This window comes from Vanellus vanellus (assembly GCF_965231255.1).
Source record: "Vanellus vanellus genome assembly, chromosome: 1".
NCBI classification, from domain to species: Eukaryota; Metazoa; Chordata; class Aves; order Charadriiformes; family Charadriidae; genus Vanellus; species Vanellus vanellus.
In genome coordinates, this window is record NC_138905.1 from 83,186,663 (window position 1) to 83,207,727 (window position 21,065).

Below are 21,065 nucleotides of genomic sequence, written 5' to 3' on the forward strand. Positions count from 1 at the left end.
AAGGAAGGTAAACTAACACAAGTGAGAAACAGCCTAAACATTTGCTTAAAAATTGTAATTTACTTCTTTTACAGGTTTGCACATCATGGTTTTTCCCTAATTATCACAAGAACAGTTATAATTATTATAGAGATACTGTATATTCATGCATCAGAAGTCAAAGGAGTTAAATTCTTATTAATAAAAATTAAGTAATTTCCAATTAACTATTATTATCTCTTTCATATCTAGATCTAGCATGACACCTACTTTTCTTGTAATGACAAGCTAAATCCATTACATTCCAAGGCAGCTCACAGGAAACATCCAAACATGGCCCTTTCTTTCCTAAAGAATATCATCTATGTTATTTCACAAATTAGTATGTATGATCATGCACCCCACAGTAAGCTTTGGTTATCTTTCTCTGCTGACTAAATTTTATATTTACATCAGGTCAGCATTAATAGAATCACAAGTATCACCTGATGCACACTTATCTAAGCTTCATTTTTGCAGTTTTGTTAAGATGTTTACTATTAATTCTATTAATAGTATTATTAAATACTATTAAATAGAAAATTTAGGCATTAGTACCTGTGATTTAGCATTAAAATATTCAGCTACTCACACTACATATACTTCCCATTTAACACGTCATTTGATTACTCCACTAACAAAAAAAATAGGCTTTCTACATTCAAGGTAAAACTCTGCAGTGCAATTTTAGTCCTACCTCTATGACACCAGGGAATAAAATTCTTAACTAATGTGCCCTTGAAGAGACAAAATGCTCCGTATTTATATGGCCACAACTGCCAAGATCTAAATACCAGTGATAAAGAAAAAAAAAATTACTGAGAGAAGGGAGAGGGGCTCATCTCTTATATCAAGGAAATACACTCTAGAGGTAGCTTTCTCCCAGAGGTATGAAGAAGACTCCCTCTCACAGGAGCAGTCATTCCCTCGCTCTACAACCAAGCAGCTGATTATTCCCAGAGGCCCATGCAGAGACTCCAGGTCTCTGACAGCGAAATGGGAACCAAACAACCCTCCATTCCCATCCAGAACTAGTGCTGGGGAGTCATGTATTTCAGGTGCAGCTGTGCAACTCCCTCAGAGCTTCCTCATCCACGAGAAAGCCTGAAAAAGAGAAGTGTGCTGGCTTTCTTTCACTCCAAACAAACTGTACCATTTTATTTTAAAACAGCTGCTGAAAACCCACAGCAGAAAGAAACACAAAATATCACTGCCTGCCTTGCCCCAGCCTAGCACACCATACCGTCCTAGCAACCCAGGACAGAGCAAGCATGTGAGAAGAAGGAGCACACTATCCCCAGCACCACTTGGTGAAGCCTCAAGCTTCTCTCCATGACTTAACTAGCAGAGTTTACATCTCACCTGCAATACTGCTTTTCCCAGGCTCCGGGAGAAGAGAGAGTACGGACTCTATTGCTGGCTCCATCTAGAAGAGAAGAGGAGAGAAGACCTGACTGTAAAACCTTCAAGACCTGACTGTAAAACCTTCCCCACGCGGGTGGGAGGAGAAGGGGAGGGGCAGACACAGGTGCAGTGCATTTTGGCAGTACCCACAGGCTGCCTAAAAGGGGCAAACCTGCACGTGCTATCGAACACCAGCTAAGCAGTGAGATGATAGCCTTCTAGAAAGACCTGATCTTTAATGACTTGCAAGCTAGAGAGTTTAATCAAGAAACCAGTGTGATTAAAAAGTGATGTTATCTAACCTCAGTCTCCCTTGTTACACCAACAAACATCGTCTGGAAGGGCTGCATTGCCTCCTGGCACAGATCCCGCTCCTCTCAGCCTCGATGCCTCACGCTTCTCACCCAACGCAACACCCCCACCGGCTAACGGGTTCCCCTTCCCCTCCGGAGCTGCTCCACCCCTCCCTGAAAGCCTCCGAGCAGCACCTCAGCCTACCCCAGGCCTGCTTTTGGGCCGCCGGGTGAGCCCGGCCCCCTCCCGGCGGCGGCTGCCCCGAGTCCGTACCTTCCCTCCCGCGGGCTCCCAGGCGGGCTGCTGCGCCAGGGGCTCGGGCTTTGCTCCTCCCCGGGCCTGCTGCTGGCTCTCCCCAGCGAAGGGAAGGCAGAGACTGGCACCGGGGAAGCGGTGCGCTCCACCCCACCCCTCCTGCATGGGGCCGGCAGGCCGGGGGAGGTGGGGGTGACGCGGGGCGGCGGGTCCGGGCCCGGCCCCAGGGCGCAGGCCGCCAGGGCTATTGCCCGGCCAAGGCAGTCGCGGGGCCGCCTCCCCCGGCGCTTGCCACCCGGCCAGGGCTGCCGATCCCCTGTCCTTAGCCTGCCGAGCCGCCCCGGGCCCTGGTCGAGCCCTGCCCCGGCGGCGCTGCCGGGAGGCGGGGAGCCGGTGTCCCCGCGGGCAGCGGGTAACGGGCCCGCGCCCCGGGCACTCCTCGGGTTTGCCCCTCTGTATCGACACCCCCTCAAAATACAGCAGGGGCTTTTCCTTAATTGTTCCGTGGTGGGAGATGAGTGCTCTCTGCTGACTTCGTGGTTCCGTTACCTTGTGCTCTGGCCACGTTCACACGTGGGGTGCATCCGGCCCTTATGGTGGGGTCACTGTGAGAGGAGGGCTGTGACTCGCCCCCTGCACAGCAGGGAGCCTAAGCGAGGCTCTGCACCCGCTTTGAGGATAGACAGTCTTGCCCTGGTAGAAGCACTAGCTTTTCTCCACGGGCTTTCGGGCCTGGTGGGGTGCAGCTGGGCAAGGTGAGAAAGGAAGGGAGGCAAAGAGGAAGACCTGCCCCTGTCATGACAGAGAACATGCAGCAGCTGCTGTGGCAAAGAGAAGGCCCCGAAATTCAAGAGCTCAGAAACAACAGGTGTAGGTGGTCAGTCTTGCACATGGAGCTTCAGGAACTAACCACGCCGCAGCGCTTCTCAGGGCAACCCCCGTGTCCCTCCCTTGCCCTCGGGCTCCCTCACCCGCAGGCAGGAGCCATTGGTGAGGAGACACGCTGGAAGGCATTGCCGCCCTGTGCTGGGTGCTGTGCTCCGCACCCTTCCCGCCAGCTGCCTGGATTAGTCGCACCTCCCCAACAGCACACGCTTCCTCCAGAACATGCCTGGATGGATGGGTGGTGTTTTACTGATTTGTACGTGCCGCAAATGTAACGCTGCAGGCCCGCAGCAGACAAGGACAGCAGAAGCGACTCTGTGGCTCTGCTCCTTCCCTTCTCGAGTTCCCTGGGTATGGAACTTCGCCCACAGTTTTTCCATGATCCAGCCTTTTCCACATCTTAAATTGCTACGTAGTTCTGTTTCCCTATTTTATCCAGGGATATCCTTGGTTCTTTTTCACTGACCTTCATTTCCATACCATCTGCAAACAGACCAAGAGCTCAGTGAACAAGGTGGGCTGCATCTTTCCATTCGAATGTGGAAACAAAATAATCTCCACATACACAGAGAATAACAGAATATTGTTTATTTTTGATGGCTGTTCCTTTCCAAAAGATGGTTAAAGTCTGTCAAGGCTGATATATTCCAAAAAAGTATTTCAGTTTTGTTAAAATAGTTTTTAGAAAACTTCCTGTAAAAACTCTTTGTGACTATACTTGCAAGTCAAATATAATCGCATAACTCCAAAAATTAAGTCAAAACATAAAATATCATTGTATTTGCTTGCAAAGGCTACAAAAGTTAAATGTCACTTCCTTCCTACCCCATCTCTTACTCCCCTCATCTCCAGTGAAAAAAATAAGGAATTCTCCCAGAAGGTGTCAGTTCACCTCACTCTTGAGGCAGAGGTTCATAGGAAGACTAAAATCTTGCTGTCAATCCTTCATTCCTCCAGAGAAGCGTTTTCTTCCCTTACAGTTCCTCCTTCTTTCTTTCTGAAAGGCGAAGACCTACTAGGGGAGAAATAAAGCAGCCAGCATGTAAGAAGAGATCATGACTGACCTGTCAGAGAACCGACCCATGAGTGACCTGCAAATAATTACGGCCACAATAATCCTCCAAGTACAACCACCACAGATTCTCCTGCTGTGACCTACAAACTGTTATATTTCTATACACATAAAGCTTAAAACAACAGCAAGGGAAAGACCCGTGTATTTGCTCTTTGCTTACACAGAGCTTAAATAGAGCACAAAGGCAAAACTGTGTTGCAACTCATCTTCCCAGATGAAAAGCCGAACTGTTTGCTTTTCCATCTCAGCAGTGCAGAGCTACTTGGAATGTGCAGGTGCCCAGGATCTCAGTGGCATGTCAGGTCACCAGAGTATAACAAATTTATTAGCTGTATTAATGACACTATTATGTAAGGTCCTTTATTTCCTTAAATGAAGAAGCAGAAGTTATGGCCAAAATAATTTTTCCCTCTGTTAACATTCAGTGGTTGTCTAATTTTAGCTGTAATGTATGAAGAAAAACAGCAGGGGGAGATCTACTACTGTACTATATTTATATTCCCATAGTTTCTTAGTGACCTTGTGCTGGATCGAGACATGACTGTACGTTGGTATTGTACAAATACAAAATGAAATGATGTTTCCTGCCACAAACAACTTGCAGTCTAGAGTAGCATTAACGCAATTCTCTCAAACAGAAAGCACTTTTATACATAATAAACTCTAGCATGATTTATTGCAAGTTTTCAACATTTTGGAATTGAATATGGCCCAAATTTCAGCTTTCCAAAATCATCCAGGACAAAAAAGGCTCACCACATACCCAAGGAAACTAAAAAATTACACAAAGCATCACTATACACAGAATGGCTATTTGAATAACTGAAGATGCCAAGAATGCCACTTAAAAACACTTGAAAAAATGTAATGCATGAATAATTGGAAAAGCATCAAATGAGTTTAAGATTAGGTTTAAAGGATGATTCACCATATTTATTTTTACTCCATGCATTTTGATTTTGGTAGTATATCGTAGATGCATTTTGGAGTTTGGCAGGCTCCCTGGTTTTGAGGCTTTTCTTGTTTTTAAGGAAGAATAATGAAGTGAATTTCTCAAATGCAAAGGATTTGATTTTTGGTGACTGTAAACCATGCTTACAGGATAGGAGAATCTATCGTGGGAAGCACAGGCTCCAGAAAAGACTTCAAAAGCCATGGTGAGTATCAGCAGAACATAAGCTCCAATGGTGATGCTGGAGTGAAATGGTTAACATAACCCACAGAAGCATGAACCAGGGAACACTGCATAAACCCAAAGATACTCAAAATATTCACCCTGTATTTGTCGCTCAGGCAATTACTGCAGCAATAAAAGATTAGCTACTGGGTTTGAAGAAAGAACTAACACAAACAAATTCCTTGGCATGTATTAAGAAGTCAAACTATCACAGTCATCCTTTCTGCCCACCCAACCCCCCCAAAGCCCTGTGGCACTTAAGTTGCTGGTACCCCCCTAAAGTCTATAGAAATGTTAATAAAGAAAGGGTATCAGAACCTTGCAGGCTTGAGTAAACTTTAGCAGCAGGAAGAGGGTGAAAATGCAGAAAGATGGAAATTCTGCCTTCAGGGAACAAGGAGTGAGGCTGGGAGATTGTGTGGCTTCGTGAGGGGGGGTTCATTTAAAAGCCTCAGGGAGTGTTCCCAGCACCAATGTACAGATACTTCTTTCTAGGAGCAAGTCCTGACCCACCAGAAACTTTGGCACAGACAATCTGTGGGTTTTCAGCATGTACAGGAGTTAATTTGACACACACGCTCTGTAAATCAATAGTACTTCATTAGCTTAAATAAGTAGACAAACTGATAAGAAGCCTTTCCCCAATAAATCTGGTCATTAAACTTTGATTTAGCAGAAATTTAACAAGAAATATAACTGCAGATAACACTTGTGTTAAGGACTGATTGTACTCAAAAGCAGAGATTTTCCATTTTAAATGGAAAGAGGTATGAAAGAGTAACCGTTTCAGAAGAGGGCATCTTTAATCCACTTGGGAAACAATTTGGCTCCATCGCAAAACAGGTTGAAAAGTCTCATTTAATATCCTCAAAATCTGCCACCACCTGGGCAATCTGGGAAACAGCATTTAAGCCAAATGCAGGAAGACATCGCTCTCAGTCTCACCAGGACTGGCAGAAAGAAACCACCGAAGCCATGGGATAATTCTGAAATGTCCCACCTGAAAAGCCAGAGGGTTCTGAAAACATTGGTAAATTCTGAAAAGCCAGGAAAGATTTTCCCTGTGCTGAAAACATTGTCAGGAATTTCAGAGGTTTCTAGAAGTCATCCCATGTCCCAGGTAAATCTCAGTGGGACCTGGGGATCTAAAGCCTTTAGAATCCCTCGGCTTCTCAGCAGGGATGCACTCACATCCCATGCCTACCCCGTATGTCCTGAGACCAGGGTATAATTTGATTTATAAGCTGTGTCAGTAAAAGGAGTATGAAGACCAGAAAATGACTCCTTTGCCAGCCTCCCAGTAAAGAAGTCAGTAAATGGATTTAGAGTCAGAGTAAGCTAAAGAGCCTCTTCTTTTGTGCTTATAGAAAGCGAATGAAAGGAGAATTACTGGAAACTACCCCCGATTTTGGTGTAGCCATTAAGATGACTCAGGAGACAAAGAGTCACAGACAGTGTAGAAGATAATGCAGTGTTGAAGCCACGTTCTGGCCCAACAAAGCCTTGATCTGAAGCAGGGACATATCTTCCTTTGCACCTGCATCCTAGAGCATGTAACTCACTTGCAAAGATAAATATGTGCCAGGACACACACACACATATATAAATAGCATTGTGCTATTAGAATTAATCCAGCAGATACATCCCCATTTCACATCTGAAGTTCTAAGAATGCCTGCTTCTCCAGAAAATGTTTCTCAAAGTTTGCTCATTCCTAGATAATCAATTTATTCTGGCTGAATTAGCACCAAAATAGAGGAGAGAGAGGGAGTTCCTGCTCTAAACAGGTATTTACTGATACTATATAAAGCCTGACTTTCACCACCCATTCCTTCTCTTTATTTATTCAAGAAAAAGGCAAAGTAGGATGTAGTCCCAGGTTCTCCAATCAAGACAGAAGCCCATGAATCCAAGTGCCAACACACACAACAGTAGTTACATGCAAGTACATCTGTACACATAGAGCTGCTTATGGAACTATCCGTACACCATGTAGCTCAGCTACATTAGGATCTGCTCACAGTTTAGATAGGAAATCAACTGAGGCATTTAACAGTACCTACAGATGGGGAAGTATCAGTGTCGCTGCTCTGGGACTCGCTCTCCAGGACTTCAGCCCTTTTGATACATGCTACAAATCTCACACATAGAAAAGGCACAGACCGATACACTAATAACAACATGTATATCCACAAATGAGAGAAGTGTTTTGGGATGCTCCCTCCAGGCTCTGCAGTGCCAGCTTCATTTCCCTGCCCTGCCAGTGGTACCTTGCATAAGCTGTGTAGTGCCAGAGCCACTCATATTTAACCATCTGCTATTTGTTGACTGGTGCCACTAGACCTTAAGTCTCTGTTCCTCAGTCAGGTATGAGTAAAAATCACATTTTCTTACCTCCCAGGGAAGAGGTAACTTCTCTAAGATTGTGAATATAACTTGTCTAAGACTGTGAAGTGTTTTTCCTTCCACACAGTAAGGCTCCAGGTCCACATTCCAGAAGCAGAGTGGAGCAGAGCAGGAACAAGGACAAGGACGGACAAAAAAATGACCTTAATGTATCCAGTGCAAAGTGTTCATAGCCTGTAAGATCAAAAATTAACTCTAGCATCCTGAGCTGCATAAGACATCTACACAACTGGCAACCATTTACTAGCTACATCTGTCCATACAGGTATCAGCTAAACTCTGGATGTGAAAACTGAACGCACACACAAGAAAGAATCTCAATTATCAAGTTTGTAGGTTACAAGATTATTATTTAGTGGGAGACTCCACATTTCAAGCAGCATGGGATGACACTGACTATAGTTACACATTTTTCATTCTACCTTATGGTAAGGAGCAAGCGTTCCTGCTCCTCTGTGTGAAGTACAAATTACATGTCCAAAACATGGTTTTGTTTAAAGAGGAGTAATCACTAATCCAAACAGTTTTAAAGGCTAATGCTACAAAACGGATGGAGGTTTCTCAGCCAAGGTGCCTTCTGCAGTAACAGACCCAAAACACTATGCACAGATAAGCAACATCTGTATATAACCATGAAATAGCTCCACCAGTAACCACCAAGCACAGCAGTTTCAGCAAACCAACAGAGGGCAAGAGGTGGGTATAAATTCAGGACAAAACTGGAGGTAACAGCAAAGCAGTAGCAGTAACCAGGTAATGCATCTGGACAGATAGGGCCATGACAAGATAGAAAGTGCTGAAAAAGCCTCAACCCTCACCTCACTTCAAAGTCCCAAAAGAGACACAGTATTATAAGTCTACAGGGAACCAACAGGACACCTTCCAATGCAACCAGGAGAACTGCAGTGGGCAGAAGGAAATTCTCCATCAACACAAACAGGAAAGGGAAAACCAGTTAGAAGACCATTATTCTTCACAGTCTGTGAGGCCTGGAGAGCCACAGCTGAATGTAGTTGATGGCCACAAACCTGTGATGGATCATACCCTGGGAAACATGGCAAACCACGGCAAACCACCATAGACCGGTACACATGACATAGTATGGATTGCTAAAAGGAAAGACATAGGAATCTGCACAGCATTTCAGGAAGGAAGAACCTGGGGAGCTATCAAGAAGCCAGTGTCTGTGACCCAGTATTTGTGCAGGACTTTATCTTAATAACAAGACAGTTTGGTTTGGAAACTAGAAGGCTGCATTTTATTTGTCAACATATTGGAGGACACGGAGCACTTGAAATGGGAGAGACTCTGGGAAGGGAACAGTGTGAAAGCACAAGCAGCCAGCCAAGTTATTAATAAATATTTTCTTTGTGGTTCTGTGTTGTTTTTTTTTAAATAGATTTTTTTTTTAATCTGAGTGTAATTTTTCCCCAGTTAAACCTATTTAAATCACACATGAAAAGATGGCCATCCATTTTAAAGCCTAGACTTACAGTAACTTATAAAAATAATTTGGCTTATATGACATTAAAAAATAAATTGAAGCACAGTATACCCCTTCCCAAGGTCTTAAAGAAAATCAAGCACAAAGTTAGACAATATTAAAGCCAGAAAGCTTAGTTTCCTCTTCCAATCTGAATAATCATTCGGTGTGAGGTTTATTACAATTATCATCTCAGTTTCTTAAGCTTTTTTAATAAATATCTCAACTTTAAACATAAAGCATTTCTTAGATGTACTCATCATATTTCACTTACAAGAAAAATTGAAAATTCTAGGTTTTTCTTTTCCACTATTCCAATTCCACAAATATCTGGAATAAACACAGGAATTATTTAATAAATAGGAAGCGTAATTCAACAGTTTACAAAATCATGACATTGAAAATTTATGTGGGTTAAATAAATAATTAAATGAATGTTAACTTACAGAACTACTTGTGTGTATAAGTAGTGTATTCTCCTCACTAACAAAAAAGGGTTATTTTATGAAAAGATTAGTCTCAGTTTAATATTTCTGAATGTTCAGCAAATAATGAGAATCAATCTTTCCTTTAGGGAAGAAAACCCTTAAAAAGTATGCCTACAAAATATGATTAACACCACTTAATTCATATTTGCTCACTTGGTGATTTAAACTATGATTAAAATCCTTATTATAAATTATTTTGGTATGAATTAAACTACTATAAATTATTCATGGCAAGCCATCCTGCTGTCATCCTCTAGCCTTTTATTGCTGTTATTCTGTCTGATGACACCTCTGTGAGTATTGTTTCAAAGCTTTTAGCTATGCGTCCCTGGCCATCTTTCCAACTCTTCCTGACCAGGTGAGCCACTGGCTTCATTTCCATTTCCTTCAGCCATGCCACTCCAAAGATATGAAGTACTTCTCCTGAGCAACGGAAAGAAACACATGACCAAACAACTATAGGTCCTCTTTCTTTTTCATACCCACTTACTTTTGTGCCTCCGCCCTCTGTGAGGTTGATGTTGTCCTGTTCCTAGGATCAGCTTTTGCATTCGCATGTAAGTATTAACGTAACCTTCCTCTGTGTTGTACTCCTATAGCTGCCTTACTGACAATTTGACTCCAGGTTCCATCTTCCCTACCTGTGACTATTTTCCAGGTATGCATCCTGAGTATACCGCAGATCTCCAGCTTGCGGAGAACAGGCTAGACACATTCGCTACCACATTCTTCCCGTTTACCACTTGCTCCTTAAAATTTATTTTTCAAGATTTTAAGCTGAGCTCCCTTGCAGCCCCTGTGAAAGACTTCAACAAAGGCTTTCTCCTCCTCTGGCTGACTCTACTGGGCACTCCATGGGTATGTAGTTCACTGATCTTTCCTCTTGTTTTTCCATCTCATGGAACACATTATCTTATTTACACAACTTAATTTCTCTTTTGCAATGGCCAATTCTCCTAGCCAACAACACATCTCAATAAAGCAACATTTGGGTATAAGGTCTGCAGTACAATTACTAGACAGAGCTGTTTAAAAGGGACTGGGAACAAATCAGAAAACAATTCAGCATACATGGTGGGGACAGCAGAACTGTTTTCCCACCATACCAGGTCAGAAGGAAAAGTTGTGGTAAGTTTGTTCAAGGGCACCAAAGCAAAATAAAAGTCTTTTGCTTCTTCTGTTTTAAGTAACTGTGGAAAAACACTAGTATTTTACTCCAATTATTTAACAACCATAGTCAATTTTTTACTGAATATTCATGTCAGTATTTAAGCATCCAGAGACAAGTGTCTGTTCAGGTTCTGCGCACCTTTGCATCCCGAGCTAGGTGTGTCCTGTCCTGTTCTCTAGGTTGACCCAGTGCTTCCAGATGATGTGACTCAACTGCACGAAAGTCTCATTAAAATCTAGGCTTCTCTCTTACCTTTTGGTAAATCCAAAATTTTTAATTTTTTTTCCCATATGCTCTGAGTTTCCTTTCATCAAAACAGCCAGTGTTCCTCATTTATGAGTTTGGGGATGCATCAGGTGCTGGAATTTGGGAATCATGGAATGGTTAGAATTGGAAGGCACTTTAAAGATCATCTAGTTCCAACCTACCTGCCCTGGGCAGGGACACCTTCTGCTAGACCAGGTTGCTCAAAGCCCCATCCAACCTAGCCTTGAACACTTCCAGTGACAGGACATTCGCAACTTCTCTGGGCAACCTGTTCCAGTGACTCACCACCCTCACGGTAAAAAATTTATTCCTGATGTCCAATCTAAATCTACCCTCTTTCAGTTTAAAACTGTTGTCCCTTGTCCTGTCACTACATGCTTTGGTAAAAAGATCTTTCTTAGAAGCCCCCTTCATATATTGAAAGGACACAATAAGGTCTCCCCAGAGCCTTCTCTTTATTCTGGAGCTGGAATAAAGAAACTGACGGAGGCAACAGAGACAGTTGTGATACAAAGACATGCTGGGGGGCGTTAGGTGAAGAAAACAACAGAGGCAATAGAAGAATGTGGCAGTGGGAGGAAGCTTGTGAAGGCTGCACAGGAGAGGAGGCGGCAGGACCAGCACTGCGAGAACTGGAAGCCACGGCATGGCCGTGGGCAGGGGAGCAGGACGGGCAACTGAGGCAGCCCGCCAAACCTCGGTCCTTTTTGCTTCCTATTGCCCCGTGGTCCCCGACTAAGTGCAGATGCTGCGCTTCCAGCCAGCAGGGCTGCACCCCTATGGCAGGACCCGGCCATGCCCAGGCCTCCGCTATATGACTCCTGTCGGCATGGCGCCCGGCCAGAGACCCGCTCCAGCCTCTCCTCTCCTCCCAAGACCCTGAATGGGGGCCAGGACACGGGGCTGAGCCCACACCCCGCGGGCAGGCAGGGACGAGCAGCAGGGAGAGGCCAGCGGCGGGCCAGGCCTGAGCCGGGCGGCGGCCGCCGCCGCCGGGTGAACGGGAGAGGCCGCGGGGTGCGCCCCGGCTGGGGAGCGACGGGCGGCAGACGCTGCGGGCGGGGAAGTGCTCCACCGGCGGCCGAGCCTAGCCCCGCCGCCGGGCCAGGCCGCGCCTGCCGGGGCCTCCTGCAGCCCCTCGCCCGCCCGGGGAGGGGGGACCTCCACTCCGCCGCGGTGAGGAGCGGAGGGCAGGGCGCACCGGGGCCGGAAGGGTTACAACCATAGAGGCCGGCCGGCCGCCTCCCGGGAGCCGCAGGAAGTGCCGGCGGGGTCGGCCCCGCGCGGGGGAACTTCCCCTCCCCGCGGCCGGTGGCCGCGCCGCGCCCAGCCGGGGCTGCGCCCGGCGCCCCCTCCGCCCCCCGGGCCGGGCCGGGCCGGGCCGGGCCGGGCCGCGACGCCGGGCGGAGGTGAGGCGGGCACGGCGGGTCGCCGGCCCCGGGCGGGGACAGCTGAGGGACCGGGGACCGGACTGCGGGGGCGCACCCGGGGCGGGGGTTGGTTTTCCCGCAGCGTCGCCGCCGGTGCTGCCCGCGGGGTAAGGGCGGCGGGGGTCGGCAACGCGGGGCGGGTGCTGCCGCCAGACCCCGCCGCTGCCTGCCGGCCTCCCGGCTCTGCCTCCTCCCACCGCTCCCGGCAGCTCCCGCCTCGGCCTGCCGTGCCCCGGCCCAGCCCCCTCAGGCTGGGGGGCGGGCGGCAGGGGGAAGCTGCTGCCGGCGGGCGGGGCGCGGGGTCGCGCCCCCTCGCCAGTCCCTGGGTCGGTCGGGGATGACAGGGATGTCCGCGCAGGCGGGTGACAGCGAGGCGGGGATGGAGCTGGTCCCGCCGCATTCGCCTCTGCCCTGGAGACGGCGGAGCCGGGACGGACTGGGCTGGGCGGGAGGACGCAGCACCTGGCCGGGGGCCGTGTGGGGCAGCTGCGGTGACCAAGCTGGGTGGAGGAGAAGGGGGGGGCGCCGGCCATGACTAAACATGTTGCTTGTGTCTGGGCTCTTCCTTCTGTCCCGGCAGGTGATGGGAGCATGAGTGAAAATGAGAGGGATCTCCAGCGAGATGGGCCGGAGGGAGCCAAACCCTGCGGGGCCATTTCAGACTGTTTCATAAGGGAAGCTTCTCCTCCGGGCTGTGACAGGGAAGTGTCCTGTCCGAGGCCAGACCTTCTCTCCCCAGAGACAGGGCCGGAGAAGACTTCTCGCTGCGGCTTTCGGAAGCGGAAGGAGACAGTGGTGCACCAGCGAGCATTCATGGGAGAGAAGCCCTACATCTGCATCGAGTGCGGGCAGAGCTTCAACCGCAGCTCTGACCTGATCCGCCACCAGAGGATCCACACTGGGGAGAAGCCGTACATGTGTGCTGACTGCGGCAAGAGCTTCAGCCGCCGCTCCCACCTCATCCAGCACCAGCGCGTCCACACAGGTGAGCGGCCGTACCAGTGCAAGGACTGCGGGAAGAGCTTCAGCCAGAGCACCCACCTGGTGCAGCACCAGCGCAACCACACTGGGGAGAGGCCTTATGTCTGTGCCAAGTGTGGGAGGAACTTCTACCAGAACTCAGGCCTGCTCCGCCACGCCAACTTTCACACAGGTGAGAAACCCTACAAGTGCCCTCAGTGTGGCAAGCGCTTCAGCGACAGCTCCAACCTCATTGCCCACCAGCGGCTTCACACAGGTGAAAAGCCCTACAAGTGTGCAGACTGCAACAAGTGTTTCAGTGAGAGCTCCAAGCTGGTCATCCACCGGCGTGTCCACACAGGTGAGAAGCCATACTTGTGCCCTGACTGTGGAAAGAGTTTCAGCCAGCGCTCACACCTTGTCCAGCACCGTCGCACCCACACTGGGGAGAAGCCCTACAAGTGTGCCGAGTGTGGGACCTGCTTCAGTGACAACTCTACTCTCATCCGTCACCGTCGTACCCACACTGGGGAGAAACCTTTCAAGTGCTCTCACTGTGGGAAGAGCTTCAGTCGCAACTCCTACTTAGTCTCACACCAGCGAGTGCACATGTGGTAGGCAGCGTCACTAGGTGTGGTCTGGGGGTGACCTAGGATACAGCTCCTGGTCGAGGCCTGTCCAAAATGTGCCTAAGGAACAAGTGGGTGGACAAGGGGGTGACTCCACCAGGACCACTGGATTATAGGCATCTGGGCAGAGTAATGCTTTCGGCCCATGTTGCCCTTTTCAGCCACCTCCTCCTTTCAGTGCACCTTGGGCATGGACAGAAAGTGAGCAGTGATTGCAGTGGGTAGTTCTGCATCCCAAGCCCCTGTAATCCTCTTTGCCTGGTACTAGAATCGGATGCCATCTGCCATGTGGCCAAGGTGCAGATGTTTTCTCCCACCTCCCCATGAGGGGTGTCTGCCTGGGGGTCTGAGGGGAGAACTCACAACATCAGGTCACATGATGAGAAGCTGCTTGGTCATGCAACATATGTATGTGTGGTCTTGTCAAGGGAAATAAGATGGGAGATGGGGTCTTTAAGGGGCTTTGTTCTGCTCACAGCTGAAATGTTGTGGCCTATTGCAGAGGTCTGTGGAAGCTCACCATGCATGTGGTCTAAGCCAGTCTCATACAGCAGTCAGGAAGGTAAAAGCTAAGTGAAGCCCTGCTGAGAAGCTGGAGACTGCGTTATGCGTATACTGTGCGCGATCCCACTTGAAGCACAGGCAAAGACCACTTGAGTCTGCTTGTAAAAGGACCGTGTAGGCATACCTGAACCAGAGAAGGAAGGCTTACCTGCAAGGTTTTCTGCAAATGCTGCTTGGGTGGTAGGAACGAGGGAGCTGCAGGATAGGGACACGGCCTGTTCAGGAATCTCAGAACTGGTGGGTAACTGATGTAGAAAACTATCATACCTGGAGGCCTAAAAAAAATTAATCAGAATTATACTGCTGCTGCTAAGACTGTGGTACGCAACTTGACAGGTGTATGGAGGTCGCCTGTGAGTTTGTATGGGTAGCCTCCTCTTTCTGCAGAATTGGGATTCACAGATACGGTTCAAGTGGGCTGGTGTAAGCTGTGTTGCAAAATACGACAGAACAATGGTGTACTAAGACTGACCTGATTCTATATCAGTATTTCTCAAGTCCCATTTTGACCAGTGTGTGTGTGCATAAATAACATCTGTATGTATGTAATCACATATGTATGAACTAGCTTTTGTACTACATGTATCTTCACACTCACAGTGAGCGATCCTGTGTGCACACACCATGGAAGTGGTCAAAATGGCCAGCTGCTTGACACTACACCGTATCAGTACTTCTCAAAATGCTAAACATACTGTGTATACTAGCATTTCTCAATAAGAAGCTGGGAGAAATAGGTTTTGTACCAAAACATCTGAGTTTTCACATGAGGACATTCAGTTTTACACTGATTACTTTGTGTGTGTGTGTGTAAGATCTGGAATTGAGTTGTTTTATTTATATATCTATATAAAAGTGTGTGGCCCCAATGGTTGTGAGGAATGATTTCTAAATGTCACTCAGCCTAGTGCTCTCCCCCTTGTTTTACACAGGTACATATCAGTGGCAGTTGTAGGATATACCCCCTCATGGTTTTAACTACAAGCAATTGCAGTGCAACACTTTACATTGTTTATATTTTTGACTGTTTTGCTGCTGGTCATTTTAGTGACGATGCTGACTGGTGTGCATATCCAGTACTGTTTGAGCTTAGAAAAGATTTCTGGTTTTGCAATGTACCTTACTAATCCTGCAGCTGGCTCCATGGCTTCAGTAGGTCTCTGGAAAAAGGAATGCAGACCGAAGTCAGTGAAAAGACTGGAGCTGTGGTGGGGAAGAGATGAAGGAAATAAAGATGCTAAGAAGATCCATGGATTTGAGCAGCTGCTGGCCAGGGATGCTTGTGAATGGCTTGCTCTACAGAACTTGCTACTCTCCAAGGGATTGGAGGGATCCCTTCTGCAAGCCTCGAGCCACTTCTTGACACTCAACTGCTGATAAAATGTTATTTTCATATACTTTAATAAAAAGGAGCTGTAGGGGGAGAATGAAATTGTTTGTAGCTCCTAAGAGGAACAAGGCACCTTTATGTGCAGCTGCTCAGGGAAGTAGAAGGAGCTTTCAGAAATGGAGTGGGCTTTGTTTACACAGGAACCAAAGCCTTTGTTTGCAAATGCACATTTTTGTGTTTAGCTTTGTGGGGTTTTTTTGTTGTTGTGTTTTTTTTTTTTCTTTATGAACAGCTTCAAACCAATGACTTCTTGATTTCTGTTCCACTTCTGGAAAGTGGTTTGGAAATGTAACTAATGGTCATCTAATTGGTTCCAGAAGCGTCAAGATTTTCGTTTGCTAGCAGACTTTCAGAAGGGATATTACAGCTCTCAGTTGGTAGGCATTGAGCCTACCTAAAAATGATTTAACTGAATTCAAAGGTTATTCTGCAGTCCAGCTGTAGAACTGATCAATTTGTGTGGGTCTGTCTCATTCCAGTTTAAGTTTCCTAAAGGAAATCTGCAGCCCTAAAACTGTCTGTTTGGCTGGGAAGCCCTGTTTGCCAGGGAAAGGCGTCTTGTGAATGCAACTTTTCTTTTGGCAATCTGAACTGAGTCACTGTAGCAGATCAGTGAAATAAAACCCAGGTCTGCACATAGCTGAGCTCAACTCAAGGGGAAACCCTCACATCAAGATTCTGGTTTGAGAAGCCAGCTGCCCCTGAATATGCCTTCACAGCAGTCCTCAGAGCATTTATTTTCCTTTCTACATATTTTGTGAAGTGCTGTGTATACTTAACAGTGCTCTGTAAATGAAAAGGATTGCCATGCATTTATTTCTAAGATCTTTATGAACTTATTTAAAACTGTATGTCACATCAAAGTGGCCTTAGGGTTCACAGCACATTGCCAGTGCAGTAGTCTCAGTGGCTAGGATTGGATTGCTCACCAGTGTAAGCACATTTCTGGAGTTCCTTTCCACAGCCAATGTTAAGTTTTCACTGTTCAGTGTCACTTGGCTGAAATAATTCACTTTGCCTAGCCTGTCTGCCCTTTACTGTTTGTGATCATCTAGCTGGAGAGGAGAATCTGGGCACCACCCTTCCTTTGCTGTTGCAGAAATTACAGGGTATGTTCCTCTTATTCCAGTGATTTAATTGCTTTGTGGGCAGCACAAACTCATGAGCCAAATTCAGAAGACAGAGGTATGGGCATGTGCAAAAAGTCAAGAACTAGAAGGTTTACTTTCACAGCAACTAGCTTACTGGCTTCTCTGACAGCTTTCTCCTCCATCAGGATCATAGTGGGAGATTACTGGAAAAAGCAAAAGGTAATTAGCTACTATAATTTCAGCAGACCATCCCTAGCACACTCCATCCCAGGCTTGTGGTCACCGGCTGGTGCCCAGATTCTCCTGCCAGCTGAGGGAACTCTGTAGAATACTGTAAATTCCTGTTGTGCTGATGGTGCTTAGATACTACAGTAATACTATGGCACTTTAGAAATACCTAAGATAGACAAATTGACATCTCTGAAATAAATTTTTTTCACCCTAGTGTTCTTTGTTATTCCATCTTTTTTTCTTTCTTTTTCCCCAGTGACCTCCTGAGCATCACAGTTTCTTGGCCCCTGGCAGGACCAGATTTGGAAATACACGTGTCATCCTTCACAGAGGGATGACTGTTACTTAGCACAGCTGCTGTGCAATACAAATAAGAATCTGGAGGTGAGGGGTATTCTTAGAAGTGGTCTTCATTTTCATCTAACATTTCTGCATGAATCTGAAAAGCCAGAGGATGGGACAAAGTGCTCACCATTCCTTTACAAGAGAAAGTGGCAGACCATTATTCTGCAGTGACACACCATCCTGCTGGTAGATGAACCTGATTCTAACAGAGCCGCAGCTGCTCTGAGATTATCTTCCCAGTTGTGTCACCTGGGTTGTATGGGATCCAGTTTTCCAGTCCCCCGTTGACAAAGTATACGTGATAGTGATGACTGAAATACGTTTTTTACATTCCTCTTTGCTTCATTGTTTATGACTGGGAAAACGGGTTTCTTTTGATCTTGGCTAACAGGTGTTTTTGTGTGTTTAATAAATTTAAAAAATTATTTTATGTGTAATCTCTAAAACAATTTTTGAGATATATCAAACAAACAAAACTGCCATTGGTTGCACAGCAAACTGTGTTCTTTGTGGCTCTGTTTCCCCTTTACCCCAACAGAACAGCCAGAGAGACAACAGGAGCCCCCATCTCTGAAAAAAGGAAAATACAGGATATTTCAAGGAGATGGAGCAAACAGAGGCCAAAAGAGGCATTGCTGGGGTAGTCTGCTTTACTGCTTTTACTCTTGTGTCCCAAGCTCTGAAGGGCCTTTAGCCTTTCCATGCCAAACCTAATACACCTCATAAGTCAGCTGATCCATCTGTCAACTGTCTCCTCCTTTTCTCATTCAAGGGCTTGCTGGCTTTCTTAGTAGAAAATGCATGAATCCACCTGATAACACTGCTTTTGCAGTCTTGGTGGGCTTTGACTACTGTTTGGTTTTCTTCTCACAGGCCTGGCCTGTTTTGGACACTCATTCATGTGAACAGATGTGAGAGCCTGGGAACCAGAGAGCACAGGAACCAGACTTCTTAGGGGAAGCAGAATTTTCCTCTTTCTTCCCGAGGCTTTCTATGGAGGTATCTGTAGCTGCACATAGCTGACTCTGTGCCTGGGGGACGCATTGGGATGGGTGGGACAGCATGGTCAGAACACAGTAACCCTTCAAGGGTAATTGAAAGCACCCATTGATTAAAGCAAGCCATAAGAGGTCCAAACATCCTCACGGATGCAGAGAGTGCAAAGATGTGCAAACTCCTTTGGTTCCTTCCCTTTGGCACTCTCCGTGCAAAGCACAGCTTCATTGGGTGCAAAGATTAGCATTACTTAGAAGAGACTTGTCTGAACACCCATATGGACAGGCAGTTCAAAATAACTCTACCACACCACAGCAAACCTTGGCTGCACAGCCTTGAGGAACTGACCAAAGTAACCTTCATCCGAAAAGCAAAGCTACTCACAGAACTTGCAAGAGGCCTCAGGAAGCCGGACCAAGGAAGATTTTTCTGCTTGGAAATGCAGTTGTTCTGACCCCTGAAAAAGCTTACTTGGAAAGGCTTCTCTGGTCATACTGCAAGCACAACTGGCCTGAACAAGCTTATCTCCCTGCCCGGGGCACGGCTAAGGGTAATGATAATGGCACGGCATTATTAAGAAGGGCAACACAGCTAAAGTAAAGACATCACAACACATTTTGCCATGTCAAAGGTGAATGGTTGAACCAGGCCAACATGTGAGGGAAAGGGTAAGCAGAAGAGGTTGAAATGGGGTGAACAGCTAGGAAGAAAGACTGGGGAACTGGATTTCCTGAGGCTGCTGGGAAGACAAGGTGATTTGGAGGTGGTAACAACTGTATGGAAGAAGGGTCACCATTCTCTAAACCCCCCAAGTAATTGCTCGCTCATATCTGCACTTCTTTTTTTTTTGCTTTCCAGAGCTTTTGCAATTCTCCTGCTGCTGGTCATATGTTGCTTTGGGCCATTGCCTGGTATGTCTCTACGTCAAGCTGATCTTCACCAAAATACTGCTGAACGCTACCTAGCTATGGTTCAGGTGGGTGTTTTAATCACAGAACCACAGAGGAGGCTTCTCTGTGTCAGTCCCTATTCTGTCAATGTTTTCCCTCACAAAAGGACAGTCTCTGCTTGCTTACCGCAGATGACCCCAAAGGACATGTAAGGTGCATCTGCCTTTACATAAGGTGGAGCTTTCCACAGACCTATGTTATTTGATCTGCCTTTTCCCAGCCTTAGCAGAAGATCTTTACTAGGATAGGGGCTAAGAAGTTGCTTCCCACAGCTCTGCACCTGGCTGTTGTGCTTAAGGAGATGCCTCTTTGCTGGGCAACTGCTTTTTTTTCTTGCCTGATTTCTTTAACTGACCTTTGAATTCTCTCTATGCCTTCAGGCAGGCAGAAATACCAAGCAAAACAGGAAAAACAGAGTTTACATATAGTATGCATTAGAGAGATTGCAAACATCTTCCCAATTCATTGGACATATGATCAAACTTTTTTGTGAACCTAGGGTCAAAAGGAACCACAAGCTGCTTTCTTAAAAAAAAAAAAAAAAAAAAAAGACATCTTTTAACAATAATTACAAGAAAGGAAGCGGCAATGGGAATGAAGGAGACGGGGGTGGAACAAAACATTTTTCCTTGTGTCTAGAGAGAGAAAAATTAAAAAAAAGAATTAAAATCACTGAACACAAGTCCTCACATTCTTAGAAAGGTGAAAGAAGTTGGCAAAAATATGATGGTACTTCTTCTGAACCCTTGAAATCTAAGGACTTACCTGGCATGGTCGACAGTGATGTTATGTCTCAGGCCTATTCTGAGCACAGAGGTTGGTGTGAAAGCATTCAGAGTTTGCCTTAGGGCAGCCACATCCTGCCCTAAGCCTCAAGCACTTGCTTTCATTTGGCTTATATATGATGTAGCTGCTAATGTTAATGTAACTGGGTTTCAACTGCAGCTTCCACCTCAATGTGTACAGAGCCACTGATGCCTTAAAGAAAGTGTGAATTCCTTTCTGAAGAAATGTAACCTGAGAAGATCCTGAAATTCCTCAGGCTCTGAAGCTCTTGATGCTTCACCTTCATTGTCATCAGTGCTCAAACCAGCCAACTCCCAGCAGGAGCATTCCTGGGTAGGGAAGCAGTGAAGTGCCAAGTCACAAGTAGGAGGGTGAGAAAAAGGAAATGACTGGTATTTAAAAATAGTCATCCCAGGAGGCATGAATCATAAACTGAAGAGAGAAGCCAGAAGAAACCCAGATATATCTTGGAATGCAAGAGAAAATGAATAATTATAGATGGCACAAATGAGGGAAAATTGCAGTCTGGGGCAGGTGGTAACAAACATCTGAAGGGCTCAGCGGTTCCTTACGTTAGTATTCCTGCCATGCAGTCCACTTCATGAAACAGCAGCCCTGGGGGAGCAGCAATGAATTAAGAGAAAGTAGAACAAGGGCATTAAACAGAAATGTACCTATTTTCGCACACAAGGAATATTTCCAGAGGAGGACCAGCCTATGAATCTTTTCCAAATGTACGTTACACAGCTGGAATCAGTGCTCATATCTTG

General features: G+C 46.5%; 1 protein-coding gene across 1 annotated transcript; it reads left to right on the forward strand.

Annotated features, from left to right (window-relative positions):
- Positions 1 to 12,699: 12,699 nt before the first annotated feature.
- LOC309670842 (uncharacterized protein) lies at positions 12,700 to 17,531 on the forward strand (the record flags this gene model as incomplete). Its single annotated transcript, XM_082481953.1, has 3 exons — positions 12,700 to 12,844; positions 12,934 to 13,674; positions 17,475 to 17,531. 3 exons carry the CDS (start codon positions 12,700 to 12,702, stop codon positions 17,483 to 17,485), a joined length of 897 nt encoding a protein of 298 aa, XP_082338079.1. The 3' UTR covers positions 17,486 to 17,531.
- Positions 17,532 to 21,065: the final 3,534 nt, after the last annotated feature.